At 40.3% G+C, this 20,182-nt stretch overlaps 1 protein-coding gene across 3 annotated transcripts in view; it reads right to left on the bottom strand.

Annotated features, from left to right (window-relative positions):
* LOC111864497 (pre-mRNA-splicing factor ISY1 homolog) overlaps window positions 1–20,182 on the bottom strand; it is a 27,849-nt gene that overhangs the window by 847 nt on the left and 6,820 nt on the right. The window contains exons 5-9 of one of the 3 annotated variants that reach the window (XR_002842809.2): window positions 18,781–18,930; window positions 12,421–12,548; window positions 10,958–11,210; window positions 6,252–6,458; window positions 2,475–2,766 (exon numbers count right to left, since the gene is read on the bottom strand). Coding sequence is in view for 1 of the 3 variants with exons in the window: in XM_023851778.2 (XP_023707546.1) it covers window positions 10,992–11,210; window positions 12,421–12,548; window positions 18,781–18,930 (497 nt within the window). In the remaining 2 variants the exon portion in view is untranslated. Of the gene's footprint in view, window positions 1–2,474; window positions 2,767–6,251; window positions 6,459–10,521; window positions 11,211–12,420; window positions 12,549–18,780; window positions 18,931–20,182 lie in introns of those variants that run through there. The other 2 variants (XR_002842808.2, XM_023851778.2) reach the window with 2 other exon arrangements.

Below are 20,182 nucleotides of genomic sequence, written 5' to 3'. Positions count from 1 at the left end.
GTTGGCTAGCTCCAGCAGAAACGCTTAACTATTTCTCAAGTTCATATAACAGATATGACTTATGCAACATGAACAACAAACTGATGGTAATCAATCAACTACAGAAATGATATCTTAATAACTTTTACTGTTTGTTTAGCACTGCAAATATATGCAACAATCAGCGAGGATCACAGGGTATATAATTGATGTGTGGAAAGCAAGACCTAATACTTCAACCCTTAACGGACTTTTAAATTGACAGCAGCCCTGTACAGCCAGAATTTAAATTGCCCTAATTAATTAACATTGCAAACTTTCGGGAAAAAAAATGCATATTTTCCGTTCTATGCAATATAGAAATATGAACTAAAAAGAACCTGAAAGACAATAAAATTTTCTACATATACACAAAAGAGCAAGTTTTACAAATGAAAATTTACTGTGATTATTTTGTCATGAAATGCAAAATATTATTATATATGTTATGAAATTCGAAAGGACTTGCCTGTTTTTTTTTATTCACCCTTGAATCATGGTGATATTGTAAATATATTCACACTATATAGGATAACATTTTGTTCAGACTGTACGCGAGTCTGAACTGTGTCACTTCACAGTTTACAATACCTCACACTCTGATGCGTGTGCCACTTCTCGAAGCAGTCCACCACGCATAGCCCAACGTCACACTTTTTATAATAGTAGTGTGTGCTGCTTCGGTTTTTCTTATTTTCAGAACAAACACGACATCTTTGTTTCCTTTTGGTTGGCCAGTGTTGTGAATGTTTCACCTCCAGTCGACTCAGTTGGGCCCAGCTGAACTTGGCCTCCCCCGAGAAATGCCACTGACCGTGATATTCGCCTCATGCGAATGAAGAGTCAAGTCCCACTCCAATATTTCGCGGAATTTTTTGTGTGTCATTTTTCCACCACATGACTTGTGTAATAGATCTGAATTTACAATAGTCATATCTAGGTGTGGAAAAGCGGCCTCCGTGGTCTAGGGGTAACGTTCCCACCTCGTGACTCAAGGTACACGGGTTCAAACCCGGTGGAGGTCATGGAATTTTTAAGGGCGGAAAAATTCAGGGAACAAGTCCTCCAGGAGGGACTTTAAGCCGTGGGTCCCGTGTCGTAGCTTTATGGCACGTAAAAGAACCTCATGTCCCAAGGGGACCACTGAGCCAAATTCAGGACATTTCCCGCCCAACAGTAGTCTCTAACGCCTCTTGTAGATGGGGGAAGCATCGAGATACCGCTGAGCCAGTAGAGGCCGAACTTGCTGGCTGAGTCGGGACTGATGGCACGCACCAGTACCAGTAGGGAATAGAGACTGGTATAATATCATAGGGGGATGCACAATGGACCAACAGTTGGTCTAAGTGCATGGGGAAACCCACCCTCTCCAATACAATACAATAGGTGTGGAAAAACAATTTCTTTGTCCACTTCCATGTCATCCGAGCAATGACATAACTGTTTACCATCCTGTCAGATTTATCCACAAAGCCCATGTGTGCATTGTAGTCTTCAATTACATGGGGTTTGACAGCATGGCCAGATTCATCTTGGAAGTTGCCATCCAATAGAGGAGGGTGCATATTCATCAGAACATACACATCACACTTGTTTTCCCAATGAACAACACTTAGATGTCCCTCGACTCTTGTAACAATATCCCCTTTTCTCAATTTCATTGACTTGGGCCAAATTTCTTGTGGCATTCCATGCCTATCATTGCAAACGGTGCCACACAAATTTATTTTCCTGTCTAAAAGATCATCAGATAATGCAGGATAACTGAAATAATTGTCCATGTAACTTTTGTGTCCAAGCCTTCTACTCTTCGAATTAGCTGGAGAACAATGCCATGTGTTGATGTAATTTCTTCTGTTGCAAGTTGCCTTTGTTTGCCTAAATAAACTGTCATGTCATAAGTATAGCCAAGAAAATCGCAAAGCTTGTAAATTTTTATACCAAATCTTTTGCGTTTCTTTGGAATATACTGATGAAAAATCACTCTTCCTTTGAAGAGCACTATGACTTCATCAACAGCAAGATGTTCTGATGGATTATAAAGTTCACAAAATTTGTTGTTCGGATAATCAAAAATCTTTCTAATTTTCCAGAGCCTATCATACCCTGGGTCATCTTGATTTGGAGGAGTTTCATTATTTTCAAAATGTAGGAATCTCAAAATGTGTAAGAAACGGTCTCATACCATGGTGTTATGGTAGAATGGAGTGTACAGGGTAGGCCAGACTCAATTAGGCAGTTTTGGATTAGATGTTATTTTTATTGATAAATGTTAACAATTGCAATGGTTACAAAAATGGAATTGCACACACATAAGTCATCGATTTTCAAGATGCTGGTCAACCTGGGCACCACCTAAGTCAACACAGGCTTGCAGACGCAAAGCAACATTTTCACACGCCTTTCTACACATATTCACCGGAACTTTATTGAAATCCTGAACAATCACCTCACGTAGATGTTTCACACTGTTAATGGGATTAGCGTACACCTTGTCTTTGAGGTAACCCCAAAGGAAAAAGTCTGGTGGGGTGATGTCGGGTGATCGGGCTGGCCACTCCACAGGCCCTCGATGGCCAATCCAGCGTTGAGGAAAAACTTGATGCAAGAATGCCCGAACAATATTGGCAAAGTGTGGTGGGGCCCCATCTTGCTGCCACCACAGTTCATCAAAGTTCTCTCTCCTCTGAAGTTCTGGGATGACACTTTCCCTCAGCAACTTTATGTAGGTTTCCCCCGTGACACAACCTGCAAGGAAGAACGGGCCAATCAGTCCTTCGTACATCTCGCCGCCCAACACCATCACTCCCGGGGACTGGAAATCGTATTCAATGGTGGCACTGGGGTTCTCTGGCCGCCAAAACACGCAGTTGTTTCTGTTGACCGATCCTGATGTGTGAAATTTGGTCTCATTAGTCCAGACAATATTCCAGATAAGGTCAGGGTTCTCCTGAAACTTGGTCAGCATCAACTCGGCAAACTCAAGTCGCCTGTCGAAGTCATCCTCGTTAAGAACATGAATAAGCCGTGGATGGTATGGTGTCAGCTTCATGTCACTCAAAACTCTCCGCAAACTTGTCCTCGAAATGTCCAGTAGGGCTGACAAACGGCGGGTAGACTTCGATTTCTGAGATGATGCCAGTTCCACAGCAACACATGCTTGTGTGTCAGCAGTTCGGACAGTTCTCGGCTGACCAGGATGCTTGGGATTCAAACCACTGGCAGTTTCATCAAACTGTTTATTCAGATGATTGTGTCCCTGTGGACTGCTGGCGGTCCAAACTCTTCCAACATCCTGCACTGGACTTCTGATACATTGTTAGTAACTGAGAAAAGGCTCTCCCTCTATGCCTTTTGTCTGCAGAAAATTTGTTACCGTCTCTGGTTCTGTTCTACTTTCAGTTGACCTATGTAGATCCAGGCTTACCTTATGGCTGCCTGTAGTTGGGATTCAGGATTCTGGCCGTGGCCAATCACTACATTTCCCCTTGTATGTTGGCGGTTTTAATCTCTGCTTTCTCTCGGTGCTCTTCCTCTCCTCCTCTGGTTGGCAATCCATTGTCCACTATATCCTGAGTGTTATTGCTCCTCACCTGTGTGCTCTTCCGTGTTGCCCTTGTTGTTTGGCGTAGGGGAAGGGCTGGCTTTTCCATCCGTTTCTTTTGTTTTCGATTTTTCCTTCTGCGAATCTGCTGAGAACTGCTGTGATGTCGTTTTGGTGACTGCTCTCCGACTCGGTGACTGTTCTTTGATCACTGTTGGTCTTGACAAGGTATTCATTAGTTCTTTCAGAAGCGTGCTTGCTATCCCCTTTCTAATTTTCCTTTCTAGGTCATTTCCCACGAATTCCAGGATTCTCTGAATTTTCCCGGTAAGTGTATCAAGTTTCTGGCCTTCCGTGTCCTGGTTCTTTAGTAGACGAGGTTTACAGTCAATACAGGGCCATGTTAGCTTGCGGTTTTTTTGCTTTACAATTTTGAATTCTCCTTTGGTCATTCCAGTGTATTCGTAGTACTGCCATCTTTTGCAGCCTTCACATTCTATGGCGTTGTCGTTATGGCCGACAAGTTTCCTACAGATGTATCACTGTTACCCCGTGTCTATTTCTACGGCCTCTTTGATACATAATATGGAGTTACTCTGGTGGTCGGCACATGTAACATATATAGATCAGTATAATTCTTGTAGTATCGCAAGTTTTGGATCACTAACACTTTCACATATGCACCTCATCTATCTAATTTGTTTCGATCAGCTGAGCGTGTGAACACCACCACTATCGCAGTAATTTCCACAGTTCTGACGTCTTCTCAAACTCATCGCTTATCACTCATCACAGTCACTGCAAGGTGGATTTATTTAAGAAACACACAACTCTGTTATACATTAATGTTTCAAGAATTTTAGAAAATACGGGCAGGATTGAAATTGTTAGCCTGAGTTGAACATGTTTTAGTGAAGGTAGCAGCGCAAATTGAAGAGACGGCAATGCAACATGAGTAAGACTGAGGAAGTTAAGCATTAACTAAACTAACTTCATGGAATTGAGCCCTTTTCGAGAAGCCGCCAGTTTTGCAGCTACTTTAGAACTTCCCAGCATTTTATGGAACCTGAGGGTTCATTACTGTGTTTACAAGAGCCCTCGACTGGTCCCTATACAGAGCCAGATCAATCCAGTCCATACCATCCCATCCCATCCTATCTCTCGAATATTTTCAATTTACCACTCACCAATGTCTTGGTCTTCCTAATGATCTCTTTCCTTCTGGCTTTCCCAACAATATCCTATATGCATTTTTCTTCCCCCATTCATGCTCATCATATCCTCGTTGATTTGATGGTTCTAATTTATACTTGACGAAGAGTACAAGTTATGAAGCTGCTCATTGTGCAGTGTTCTCCAACCTCCTGTCACTTCATCCCTCTTCGGTCCAAATATTCTCCTCAGCACCATTTTCAGACATTTGCAATCTATGTTTCTCCCTTAATGTCAGAGACCAAGTTTCACACCCATACACAATCACAGACAAAATTATAGTTTTGCATCCTCTTTTGGGGTATGAACATTCAGAATGATGATATTACACCAATGAGCTCTTAGTATTATGTATGATATCCTATAACTAATAAACTCTACCTTTTAACCTTTTTGTTAAGGAGCGTGAATCATCTTCATCTTTTCTTCTATGCAGAATGAACCAATCTGGAATGTGAATTCGATTTGCAGAAAACAAATTGAAATAATTAGTTTATTATTTATGATACATATCTAATTCTCTTTTCGTAGAAAGCTGTCTAGAAACATTTGTTTTTGCCGACACTTTAAAATTTGGTGAAAATGCGACACAGCATTATCATTAAATAAATTTGTAGCGCACATAGCCACTGCCTTATTAGGGTGATGCTTCTCAATATACGATGCAACAGTTTCCCATGCTTTCAGCATTTCTCTTATTGCACCAGAAGATTGTTGCTTTGCTGTTACCTCCTCCTTCTCCTCTGACAAACTCTCCTCCACAACTTCTTCCTGTGAAACACAATGCAACTCCAGAAGCTCTTTGGTGGTCAGCTCTTGGCTGTGCTCTTCCACAAGCTCATCGATATCATTATCATCCACCTCCAGCCCCATGATCTTGGCCAAAGACACAATCTCGTTGACTACAGGCTCCACGGGTACTATCTCAAACCCCTCAAAGTCACATTCGACAACACTCTCCAGCCAAAGCCTCTTCCAAGAGGAAGTGAGGGTTCTCCTGGTAACTCATTCCCATGCCTTTTCGATCATCTTGAGGCACGCAACGATGTGGAAGTGATATATCCATGGGTTATTAAACTTTGCACAAATAATATGTCTGAACAAAAGTTTGGAAATGTGTGATCACAAGCGACACTAAGATGCTAGCGGAACGAGTGCTAAACACAGACTGATGTAGCAAGAGCACAATCCGGGACTTCCCCTCTTGTCACTCGTTAAGCGAGTCATTTTTCTATGATTTGTTTTGCTCGTTACGCTAATCACTCGTTATGAGGTGCTCATTAAGCGAGGTTCCACTACCTAATTCACGATTCTCATTTCCCTTTCCATACAAAAATGTATATTTGCCTGCTGGTTTTGTGCCACCTGTCCTATTTAATTTATATTTTGATATTTTTTTCACAACTGTCATGAAGGAACCTTCCCTACACATACTTCTTACATTCCACATACCAAATTTAATGTATATTTTTCTTACCTTAGATTGTTTATCAAAAGAATCCATCCAGGTCCATGGCCCTTTGTAACATTTCATAGCAAGCGTATTTTTTACTGTGAATGAGTTGTTAGCCCCAAGCCCAAACCCCAGAGTGGAGGACTACTCCTTGTTGGCTGTCCATGACTGCTTACTCAATATATTCACAGCTACTCTCCATATCTGGAGGCCATCTCCTCCATCCACAACCTGGGGATGACAAGGGACCCACCTAACATGGATACTTTCAGCATTATATATGTTTATACAACATTTCTGTTCCAAAGTTTCTTTATTAATTTTATTTATGTAACGCTTGCTGATACTAACATGCAAATTCAACTTGCCAGAGATATGAACTTTGAGGAACCAAATGGCTATACAAGTTAGTAATTTGAAGTTTGAGCAGAACTTAATGGAAATACGTCTATTTCAAATGAAGCCATGATATCGAGTGTATTCTCAAAGGCTTCCTTGTAAGAGCATAACCTCATTTATTGGATAATTCAAATCAGACAACATAATCAAAACAAGAACACGTCTATAATTGGATGATTTTAACAAACCAAAGTGAATACATAACAAACATAGTTCAGTCATGTAAAACTTCTGAGCAGAAGTCACTCTTGGAAACATAACTGCTATTCCACAAATTTCACAGCTTGAGTGCTGCCAGAGCACTTGTATATAAGTACTCTACAACAAATCAAACAGCAATAAATGTCAAAGTGCCACATTACAATATCCAGACACTTCTAAAACATTTAGTCTTCTCTGCTTTGTTTTACTTCTGGTGGCCTGATTGGCATTAAACTGCCAGTCGTAAAGTAACTTTCAGTCTGACCTGACACTATAGTGATTTATAAGTTGTGTAGAAAAGTGGATGTGTTGGAGTGAAGACATATTTAAATGGGTATCAAGGTGTAATTTTATTTAAGAAAGTACTTTTAAAGGGAGAGAAGATTGAGAGAAGTTGATAGTTTGTTATCGACACATTGTTGTGCATAAAATAAGAAGCTAAAGAATCTACACACTGGAAAGGATTTGATTACTTGACTAGAGAAGTGGAAACAATAATGCAGCGGCCTCCTAACGCCAATTCATTATACAGTGAATGGCCAACCAAGAAGATGCATCTCAATGAGTCCAGTGACATGGAAGTAATGTTCAAACAGCTGCATGTAACGAATCACAGGATGACGGGCCTATATCACAACAAAACACTGAAAATAAGATAACACATTCCCTGTGAACTCCTGGAGTGTATCCTGTTGAAGCTCAGCTACCATGAAATCTCAAGAGTGCGTCAAGTGTGTCCACAGTTCCAAGGCACTGGAAACCGTATTCTCAATAGACAGTTCGTTCATCTTAAAAAGTGTGTTGAAAGTTAGCTGGCTGCTGTTGTAAAGGTGGAGAATACACTCCCTCAGAAGACCCTGCAGAGTGGGACCAGTTCAACTGGGACAGCAGAAAATGGATCAACTGGTCCTGAAGCTCCAGCTCCAAGAACCAACTGACACTAGTTCACTGCTGTGGACTGCTCAACATCGTTTGCAGCCAAATCTGCTTCCCTAGGGCTGTAAGTTACCGATTCCTGTCCCTCAGTGAAGTGCCTCCGAACATTTGTTATACCAGGGCCTTCTTTGCAGGGAAAATCACTGATGAGGTCCACCGAATTCTGAGACTTGTGAGATTGAAGCAGAGAAAAAAAGATGTGGATGCGTGTGTGGTGCCAACTCTTCTGGACAAGTGGATACTCTTAATCATAGACGGTATTGAGCCAAAATTAATGAAGCATATTTCCAAACAAAATAAATCCAAATGCACAAATCTCTTTGGCAGCAGGGTCATCGACCTCCTGGAAGGCATTCTGAACTGCAAGAACATTTCTGTCAACGTTGACTCAGGGGGGTTGATGTTACATAAAAGGCGAGTATAGAGTACACAGATCACAAGTTGGCTGCATCATAGGCCATGATTCTGGAATAATTCCATGGATTCCATCATGTGATCAATATGAAGGTCAAACTGCAACACAGTGCAGGATTACAGTCCAGAATTCAAACTGAAATTAGACAGAGACAGCCAACAGCCTAATTTCCAAAGGCAGAGTCTTGCCTTCTTCCTCTAAGTGTCTCATACAGCAAAGGGGCCCCACTGAGTATACTGGAAGAGAAAGTTACAGTCATCCCTTCATTACACTTCAAAGAAACTACTGTTATGAAACAATCACATATAGAAGTATATGCAATTTTGAGAACTTCTGTTTTCTTTCTGTAGCCTCTTGTGTTCTGATGTCTATTGTGGCATATAGGCCCTTTGCTGGGCAATGGGCTGCTATGCAAAAGGCAGATAAAGAAACACCCATTTCAAATAAATAGTTGGTAAACACATTCTCACATAAATGACATCCAGTCTATCACATGGCAACTGCCATGATAATGGAAGAATTGTTAGAGGTGGTGTTTTCTTAACATCCACCAGGAACAAACAAATTCTCCATAATGAAAATAAATGGGTGCTCCAAGAAACAGCGGGCCAAATGTGATGTGCTCGTAATGATGAGAAACGACACCCATTAGAAAGTTCGTGGTCGGCAGTGGTACTTTTATATAGCAGACATTCAGTGCTGTGACATTTGCATGCAACGCATTTCTCTTCCCATCACACCTAATTTAAAATGTTTTTAGGGATTTCATTCTGAGACAGAAAATGGTCAAAATGCCTGAACATTTTATTTTCAAGTGAACAAAAGTTAATATTAGAGTCAATTTTACCGACCACACAAAATATTTTTATTATTATTACACTACATGTTTCGGAGGTTATCCTCAGGTGTACGAACACAGCTGTATAATTACACGCAATCACATTCGTCTTCTCACTTATTCGATCCTGTATCTTATTCAGGTCCACACTCAATAATATATCAAGCTCCTCTCACAAAACACAAGTTAAAATATTATTCTAAATGTCAAAAGTTAAAATTTAAAATTTGTGAATCGAATTTCAATTCAGATCACTAGTTATGCTTTCACTTTCACTTGTTATTCAGTCACTTCCTACTTACACTCATCACTGCATCAAGTTCACTTTAACTAGTTTATTTATATTATTGGTTAAAAGTTCATGAATTAAAGTTCAATTTTATTATACTGGTTGCACTTTTCACTTTTTGGAGGTTTCGCTGTTCTTCCGCGTCCTCTGATGTTGCTGGATTACGGTCCTTGTCGTGAGGACCTCCTGAGGTCGAAACATGTAGTGTACTAATAATAAAAATATGTTGTGTGGTCGGTAAAATTGACTCTAATATTGAATAAATACACAACAGGATGCAAGAAACAATTAAAGTGAACAAAAGTTACTGCCCTAGATTTCATTCATTTCTTATTTTTGACATGAGGCTATTTTGAACATATTATATTGGTTTGTGAAAATATTTTCTTATATGGTATAAAGGTAAAGTCCCAATGCTTAACTAAATAAGCATTATGCCACATTTTAACCTTGGCACAAGTTGGAGGTGAGTGGTCAGCTTCATGCCTCAGTCACTTTAACCCCTGGGTAAAGAGCCACTGGTAGCAATTGGATAAGAGGCTGGGTTGGCACAAAAACTGTTCTGGATGACACTGAGAAGAGAAATATTGTATCCCTAATGGGACTCTTTAACTATGACCCCTTTGTTGTCTAGCCCACAGCCAAATGCTATACAGATTGTGCTATCCCAGCTCCCACTTCCTTGTATGTAATATCATTATCTGCATTACTGAAGTATTATGATCTCTAAACAACTGTATCTTTCTTCATCCCCTCCACATGCATGCTCACACATGCACAAGAGCTACACCATACAATTACACTTCTGAGGAATTATTAAAGAAACGGAGTACACTATTTTGTCACCCACTGACACTTCACAGTCACCAATCATTTTTGAAAAATGAAAATTCATTACTGGCACAAATAGTGATTCTTAGGTTCATTTTAACCTAAATCCACATTGATATGTTGGGATTTTGGACTTTGTCCATCGTCCTGGTTTTTAAGATAACAAATAAAAACACGACGTTTCGGAAACTGGATCTGTTTCCGTCCTCAGGTGAAGGAAAACACCTATTCAGCTGGGTCCCTTAGAAAGAGCTAGCCTCAATCACTGGACCAGGCTAGCTCTTTCTAAGGGACCCAACTGAATAGGTGTTTTCCTTCACCTGAGGACGGAAACAGATCCAGTTTCCGAAACGTCGTGTTTTTATTTGTTATCTTAAAAACCAGGACGATGGATAAAGTCCAAAATCCCAACATATCAGTGTGTTATACACCATCGTCAGAATCCTATAGTAACTACTAAATCCACATGTTAAGCATCCTTCTTTCCAGACAAAAGAAAATTAGGAAAAAGAGGATTAACACTACTGTACAATACTTGCACAATCAACACAATTTCAGTCATCAGGTTCTACCACATGTCACTGCCTAGCACTTAAACATTTTATTTCTTATTCTTGCTTGATACCTAGACACTTCCTGTCCTTAAGTAACTGAGCCTGTGATGCCATAACAGACATCTGCCTCATGGTGTGGTAGTTGGCATATCTTCGTTGTAATCACCCATGCTTTTCCAAAAGAAAGATGTGACACATTGTATCGGTCATAAATTGTATGCAACCAAGTGGAACAAGTTCATACATACATTAAATAGAAGATCTTACCAATACATTTTCCCATATAATTCTTCTTGGTACATCAGTTTGTCAGTAACTGTTTTAATGTATGAACTCCTAGCAAGTCTTTAACTTCTTCTGACTGACTGATTAAGCTTTCGCTAGCATATTTCTCTATAAGTTCCTGTTTTTTACGCCTCAGTAGTGCCTCTTCTACTTCCCGCTGTGATGGGACTGGAACATGTGCTATGAACTTCGGCTGCAGTAATTCTTCTGATGTCTGCTTTTCATCTTCATCAGACTAATAGACAAATTAAAAGTTAATAATTACTTATAACGAAATTGACAGCAAAGCATGTTTTTCTTGTAGTAACCCTACGGAATGTCATAGAGAAATGTCTGTCATCCAGAATTCCTTATGTATACAGAGCAAGGAATTTTACTATAACAGATAAAGATACTATAACATCATATATGCTAGTGGGTAACAAAACCGCAGAAACTGGCCCACAACTAGCTTTGCACGCGGTGCGTTCCGTATATAATGCCTCCCATTTTTTTGTGTTAATATGTAATGTCTGAGCTGGATGTTGGTGGTGTTGTAGTAAAAGTTGAACCTTCCCGCCAATGTACTGTTAATTTGGTTGTCATGTGACAGATAGCGATAGCAGAGCAGTCTACCAAAATGGTGTCTGACATAGAAGTGCATATGAAAGAGAAATGTGTTATTGAATTTCTCACTGCCGAACAAATTGTACCCATTGACATCCATCGACACTTGCTAAAGGTGTACGGAGACAATACAGTGGATGTCAGCACAGTGATTCGGTGGGTAGTGCGCTTCAACAGTGGCGAAAGTGAAATGCACGACAAGCCACGCCATGGGCGTCCCTGCTCAGCTGCCACTCCTCACAATGAACAGCGCCTCATCCGAACAGATCAGCAGATAACGACCAGGGACTGTCAATTCTGCTACAAGACGACGCTAACTAAGCTGAAAGCCCGTATTTCCTGAGTCAGGCCAGAGAAACAGACAACCTTTCACTTGCAACACGATAACGCTAGACCCCATACCAGTTTGGCGACCACCGCGCACATTGCAAAGTTTGGCTGGACTGTCCTACCACATCCACCTTATAGCCGCGATTTAGCACCTTCAGACTTCCATCTCTTTGGGCCTATGAAAGACGGACTACGTGGGCAACATTTTCCAGACAACAATGCTGTCATTGCAGCTGTAAGAAAGTGGCTAGCCTCTGCTGGTGTAGACTTTTACGGGCTCGGCATACAGGCTCTTGTTCATCGATGGCAAAAGTGCATAACGAATGGTGGTGATTATGTGGAAAAATAGCTGTAAGTAGCTGAAATCTTGCTCTATTTAACTGCATTATTATGATTTCTGTATCTGTTGTAGTTTTCTTTAAAAAAAATAGGAGGCATTATATACGGAACGCCCTTAGTATTTTCCAATATTCTGCAGGCAAGATGCCAGACACACAGCACTCTCTTACATCTGGTTCTGGTGCCACAGCATAAATATTCTCCTCTTCCTCTTCCTGTGGCTGACCCAAGCCTTCAGCTTCTCCATGATGGGACATCTCCTTCTTTAATTTCCAATCAGCCACCGCATTTCCTATTGCTGTAAAATTTAAATTAAGATGAGTTTGTACAAGGGCTAAGGCAGATTAAATCTAAATAATACAAAAAAATATTGACACATAGTATGTGTGACTATAGATGGAGTTTGGATTGGTGAATGGATTTACTGGCCACTTATACACACGACTCGGAACTACAAGCAATTACAGTGCTGCTGCTGATCTCCACAATTCTTAAATCATAACAGCACCCGCTCAGCCTTTTCCAGGTTGCTATGTCTTCACCATCCGTTCCCTGGCAACAGCTTCTAACAGTTGAGATTCTTCAACTGCACTGACCAAGTTTTCCCTTCAGAGATTCCCTTACAACTGACTATCTAATTACTTTGTCCCTTGCTAATATCTTGGCATGAAGCACGCAGAAAACACACCTTTTCCATTGTTGTAATTTAACTGTTGCATTATTAAGAATCTCCTGCCTAGCAATGAGAATGCATACAAGAATATACCGTCTACACAACAACACATTGTATTTTAAAACAAAGAAGACACTACTGTATCAACATTTGTTTTATTAAAGCTTTTATGGACACGACATGTTTTGGCCCTTATATCAGGCCATTATCATGCATACAGTGTTCAGCTTTAAGCTGCTGAACTGCATCCAATTCTCATTCAGTTCTCTAAATAAGAATCCTTATTGTGTTTTGGACTTAATTCAAATGCATAAATATTGTAACGTGTTTGCAATCCAGAAGAGTCACTGCTATGGAAACGCTAGAATAGACTGTTGCATTGGAAACAATTGCTCCATTGTAGTTCTAACAGGAGTCTCCATGGTTATAACAATGGGTTATTGCGTAGGAAACATGGAACCAACAATGCAACGTTTCCACTGCTATAACAGAGGATTCATTTGCCTAGCAGCGGCCAAGGTTATAAAAGCCCAGTCTTCGTCGAGCCATCTAAGAAGCCAGTCTCGGATCAGCCTTCGGAGAAGAAAGTCTTGGAATAGCCTTCAAAGGAGGCAGTCTTGGAATAACCGCCAGAGAAGCCAGTCCAGTGTCGGCCGGAATATTGTGAGCAGTGATTGCAACACTGCAAGTGTAAATGTCTGTAAAGTGTGTGTAAGTGAGCGAAAGGAATAAACTCGCTATATCAAAGGACCTACGCGTGAAGTTATTTGTAGCGTGACAACAAAACACGCCACAATATATATAAAATAAGTCTTGGTCAAAATTTTAACTGAATGTACTTAAATAACCCAATTAAAATTATAACCTAAAAACGTTAAAATTAAAAACATGAGAAATTAAAAACCAAATGCTGAAGATTAAGATGATAAAAGTTAAAAATTGTGTATTAGTGGCAAGGCTCTGCGACTGCTACGTGTCGACTTATAATTTGCCAGTGAACTGCATAATAATTGGATACAGCTACAGGATGCAAACTATTAAGAATGAGAATGTGATTATCAAGCCGTTGCCCAGAAACGGTCACTGTTTACAAAGTCAGCGCTTAGCAATGGGTCTATATACTACAATACAGCATGTTTCAAAATGATGGACCCAATTTCAGAGCCATATATTTCATGATGGCAACATGCTTCAATTACAGGAAAGGTCTAACAAGTTATTAAGTTTCATTAACTTCTTTTATAAATGCTCTATATGCCCTCCACCTGCTGCATGGACGTCGAGACGATAGCTGAATTCATCCCAAATGCCTTTCAAAGTGTCTTCTTCCACTGAAGTCACCACTGCCGCTATTCTGTTTTTGAGGTCATCCAGGTTAGTCGCTAATGGTGGCACAAAAACACCGACTTTGACATATCCCCACAAGAAAAAGTCGAAGGGTGTCATGTCTGGAGATCTTGGGGACCAAAACTGTAGTGCCAAGTCTTGGGGCCCCATGCACCCTATCCGATGTTGAGGCAGTGATGCAGTTATGAAATCCCAAATCTGCTGATACCAATGTGGCGGTGCCCCATCTTGCTGAAAAATGAAGTCATCATAATCTGCCTTAAGTTGTGGAAAGAGCCATTCTCACAGCATTTTGAGATACAGTCGCCCTTTCGAAAAAGGAACATAACCCTTTGTTTGAAAAATGGCACAAAAAACGTTCACCTTTGGGGAATCATGCTCATGTTCTACAGTTTCCCTTGGATCCTGTGTTCCCTGTATGCATACACTGTGGCGGTTAACTTTACCACTTATATGAAATGTTTCATCACTAAAAATAAAAAGTCGTAAGAAGCTGTTCTTGGCTGGCTCAATGAGTGGACTTTCACAGGCAACGCACAAAACTCTCTTGAATTCTTCTCACATTTTCCTCTGAAGTGCATGGTCCCCCTCTGCTCTTCCCCTTACAGACACAGCCTGTCTACTCAAATGGTAGGCACCAATGACAAATAATCTTTGGCTCTGGAGGATCAATGCCAAAAAGCCGTTGAAATGCATGCTGCACTGCACTTATGGATCCGGTCTTGCTGAATTGCAGAATACAGAACGATTTGTGTTGTGGTGTCGCCATCTTGCCAATGACAGGCCATGGACTGTGCGTATGCTGGGAGAGGCATCTGGAAGTAATCTTTTGAAACTATCCCCCACCCTTTCAAGTGCTAAGAGTTTCATTCATGGATGGTTTGCGGTTGCAGATATATAGCAATTTAAAATCGGGTCCATAATTTTGAAACTGCAATGTGTGTGTGCACATATATATATATATATATATACACTGTGGCGTGTTATACGTCTTCCATCGCTGAGCAACAAAACAATGGAAATTGTTGAGACCATTGCGTAGGAATATCCGTAGCAACAAGTGTTCACTGCGTAACAACGTTCAGTAAACACCCCTCCCCTTAGGCTGTGACGTCACGCAACAGTGGAGCATCTGTTGCTAGGCAATGCGTAGGTAGACACACCTGACAACAATAATTCATATATGTTGCCAAGCAGCAATATGTTCTCTATGTGGTCCGTGCTGAGGCTATATAAGGAGCAGGAACACTGTTCAGTGAGGAAAAAGGACTGAGGCTCGAGTATGAGTATTGAGTACAACTACTGAGTATGCAGTATGAGTATGAGGTATGAGTTACAAGGATTGTGCATTCAGTATAAGTTGGAGTCTTAAGAAAGCCACCGCCCACAGCAGCCTAGTATTCGCCGAGATATAGTGGAAGCAGTAATTGTGATACTGCAAGTGATAATACTTGTAAAGTGTGTGAGTGTAGAGGCAAAGTACAATAAATATCCGCTACACCCTTGACAGCTTGAAGTTATTTGAAGTTATTTGTCGCACTGCATAGGCAACACGTGACAATATATATATATATATACATATATATATACACACACTCACACACACACACACACACACACATATGAATCATTAATTGAAAAGGGAGGAAAGAAAGACAGCCCCCAGTACCCACTGACCACTTGCCCCTGCTGGGAACGGAACCCCAGCTGTCCAGCCCATAACCCATTACTGTACCAATTGAGCTATCTTAACTCCATGGCCTTATGTAAACCATGTCTTATTTTGGATCAATATAGCTGAAAATTGGAAAAGCCCAAAAGGTTTTAGAAAATCTTTCCATTGCTTTTACATGCTGAAAATAGCCCATAAACAGAGGGGCAGACATGACTTCAACATAAAGTGTTCTTTTCTGCTTTGTAAATAATGCTTAAATGACTTCAAGTGAAGTGAAGTGACTCATAAAAGATTACTGAACACAAAACAACACACACATTCCGAGTTGGAACAAAACCCACTCACTGCCATGTATTTTTTTTCCATTGGCACTACAGCCCTCATTTGGGCCTAGGCCTACCTCCATGAAACTCTCCATTTCACTTCAGTTTAGACATATGGTAGGACTCCTTGGGCAGGCGATAAGCTCGTCGCAAGGCTTCTACCTGCACACAAACACCCATGCCCTGAGTGGGATTCGAACCCATGATCCCGGCTTCCGAGTGAGCGAAGACAGTGCATGCCTTAGACCGCTCGGCTACCGTGACCGGCCCACTGCCATGTATACTCATGTATAATAACTGGGCTGTAGAGAACACCATGCCTGGGCACATACAAGCACCATCATGATGTGTGAGAATAATTCATCTCTCATTTCCAAGCCCAAGCTCCACACCTCCAAAACAAATTGGGAACTATTCCGACAAATCATAGAAGCCAACACAATACTAAACACCAAACTGAAGGACCCAACTGACATGGAAAGAGACTACAAACATTTCATAAACCTATTACAAGAAGCAGCCAAAACGGCAACCCCTACATTCCAACATACCCCCACCCCTAACAACATCCCAGTAAGGACAAAAAAATTAATTGCTGAAAAAAGAAGAGAAAGATCACACTGGCAAAAAACCCATTCCCCGGAAGACAAACTAAAAGTCAAACAACTCAGCAACAAACTAAAACTACAACTACAGGACTTAAGGAATACATCTTTCGAAAAATATACCGCAAACCTCTCCAGACAAGACAACTCTATCTGGAAACCCATATGGAACAAAAGACGGCCAACATCAGTTACCTCACCAATACGCAAGTGCACGACTCTTCCAAGCAAATGGGCAAGAAGCGATCATGAAAAAGCTGAATTGTTTGCAGAACACTTACAAGAAGTATTCACCCCCCAGGACAACCAACCACTGCAGGAAGTAGACTCAATGCTCAACGAAACCATGCAAAGACCCAAACAACCAAAGCATTTCACGCTAAAGGAGATCCACACAGCAATAAACACATTAAAACCCAAAAAAGCACCAGTACTAGACCTCATCACCACCGAAATTCTAACACAACTGCCAAAAAAGGCCGACTGAAACTCCTATACCTACTCAACGCTATTCTCCGATTAAACTACTGGCCCCTCCCACTCAAAACAGCCCAAATCATAATGATATTAAAACCTGGGAAAAATCCAACCAATGTCGCCTCATACCAACCAATAGGCCTCCTACCAATAATAGCAAAACTCCTTGTAAAACTACTCCTCAACAAAATTAACCAAGATTCAAATCCAAAAAGCTGGACCCCAGACCATCAGTTCAGTTTCCGTATATCGCACTCAACGACTCAACAAAGCCATCGCATCGCCAATACCATATGTCAAAGCACTGAACAACAACCAATACTGTACTGCAGTATTCGTAGACATAGCCCAGGCTTTCGACAAAGTCTGGCATCCAGGTCTACTCTTCAAAATAAAAACACTCCTCCCATCACACTACTTCCCAATATTACACTCATTTTTAAGCGATAGAACTTTCGTAGTTAAAGTAAACAATGAATAATCAAGAAGACTACCAATCCGCTCAGGCATACCACAAGGAAGCCTGCTCAGTCCCTTCCTCTACATGCTCTACACCCACGATCTCCCCACATCCCATAAAACACTCATAGGGACATTTGCCGATGACACAGCTATCTTCGCCACACACGATAATCCCATCACAGTAGCAACTAACTTACAGAACCACCTCATACTCATAGAAAAATGGCTAAAAAAATGGAAAATCAAAGTTAATGAAGAAATCCATTCAAACAACGTTCACGCTTCAAAAAGGCAAATGCCCCCCAATTCAAATAAACCACACTACCATCCAACAAAAAGATCAAGCAAAGTATCTCGGACTTACCTTTGACAACAAGCTCAACTGGAAATAACATATCCTCACGAAAAGGAAACAAATGGATCAAAAAATCAAAGACCTATACTGCCTCATAGGAAAAAAAATCTCACCTATCCATTGACAAGCTGCTAATATACAAAGCAGTCATCAAACCAATATGGACATACAGAATCCAAATCTGGGGATGCGCCAACAAAACAAATATAGATCTCATCCAACGAACCCAATCAAAAATTCTTTGTCTCATCGTAAACGCACCATGGTACGTGTCTAACCACACCATTCACACCGACCTCAAAATTCCATACGTCACAGAAGTCATCAAAGGACACAGCATCAACCACTTCAGCAAATTAGCTAACCACCCAAACCCACTGCTCGAGCCACTATTACTGCAACACAACCACAGAAGAATTGGACGAAAGTGGCCAGAAGATCTAAAAATCTGAGGGACACGTCGATGGAAGTGACCCACTCAAGCCACTGAAGTGTACAATTCTTAACTAATTGTACACAAGACAGCAAATTGACTGAAAGATTGTAGTATCTGATTGTCAATAAAGGAGATAAAAAATCTCTCATTTTCATTTCTCTACATTTCTCTAGGTACCTTGTCTCTCATCACTTTGCTCAAGCGGTGTCAGAATGCCATCGTCGTCATCTCGATAACCATAGTAGTCAGCATCAATATCTTTCATGAGCTCGGCACTTGTCTTTCTAGGAGGTGGTGGTGGTTCCTGCTCAAAGAGCTCTCTAACACCTGTGTACAAAAGAAAATCTCTTTTCAAATTAATAATTAAAACCTTTAAAAATGTTAATTTCCTATCAGTTTCTCACTTTCTACCATGGGCCTAATAGATAAAGCTCAAATATACAATAAAATTTGCTCCATTTTCTTGTCAACTGCTATTAAAGTAGTTTGGATGGTAGTTTTTGGATGTAATTAAAATCTTTGTTTCTGCTCTTCTTTAATTATATGACAGAATTTTAATTTGTTAATTTGAATGTTATTCCTTCTTAAAGTCTTAGCTAGCTACACTTTGTGATATTCGCAAGAAAAGCAACAATATCCCAGGTGAGAAATGAATTCTATGGAGGGAAGCTCATATGGTAAGTCTGCAATCTCTCTCAAAAGTCCATACACACACATAAAACTGATAACAGTGTAAGAAATGCAAATTTTGTGAATCATTTGCTAGTTCCATTTTGTAAGTATGTAAAAATTAACTTTCTTCCTCTAAAATTTCATATTACTTACCTCTTATATTTAAAGAATTCATAAAACAATTGGGTAAAAGGTAAAAATGGTAAAGCTATCCCTGTAACAGGCTGTGAAGGCCCATAGGGTTGTGAGACCTTCAGGCTCCGACATTTTCTAGACATTGGGCTCACAGATGGCAGTGAGGTAGTCAGCTTTATGCACTGGCCGTCCTTTACCCTCAGGAAGATTCCTGGTACTCATTTCTGTTAAAATGAGTAAATCCCAGGTCCATGGTTTGGATGGAAGAATTATGTCAATCGAAAAATCCAATGACCTCACTGGGAATTGAACCTGTGACCTTCCAGGCAAAACTCATTTTATAACTTAATTCAAATTTTACAGTTTTAAAACTAAAGCATTCTACACATCACATCACACAACACTGTATGGTTCATCAAGATACAAAACTGTAAAATGTTCATAAACAATATCTGAAATTTCATAATATCCTATAATATTGTAAAAGTAAAGAGCGTATACTTAGCCAGGGTATTCTACACATAGTAATAGAACTGGTTCAAAGTAATAATGTAACAGAGCACTATATTAAAATATAACAAATATGATTTCAGTTTCTTCTATCTTAATCGGAACTTTCTTTTATTTTTTCTTAACACTTCGGGGACCGGCGATTTAAATATTTAAATCACCCTGGGGACTGGCATTTTTAAACCTACTACCCTGACTTGTGCACTGTTCACTTTAAAAATTAATATAAAATCTCCTAATTAATTTTATGAACTAAAATTTT

Source organism: Cryptotermes secundus, unplaced genomic scaffold (genome assembly GCF_002891405.2).
Source record: "Cryptotermes secundus unplaced genomic scaffold, Csec_1.0 scaffold854, whole genome shotgun sequence".
NCBI lineage: Eukaryota > Metazoa > Arthropoda > Insecta > Blattodea > Kalotermitidae > Cryptotermes > Cryptotermes secundus.
Note: the sequence above shows the minus strand (reverse complement) of the source record. Positions and strands in the feature narration are given on the sequence as shown.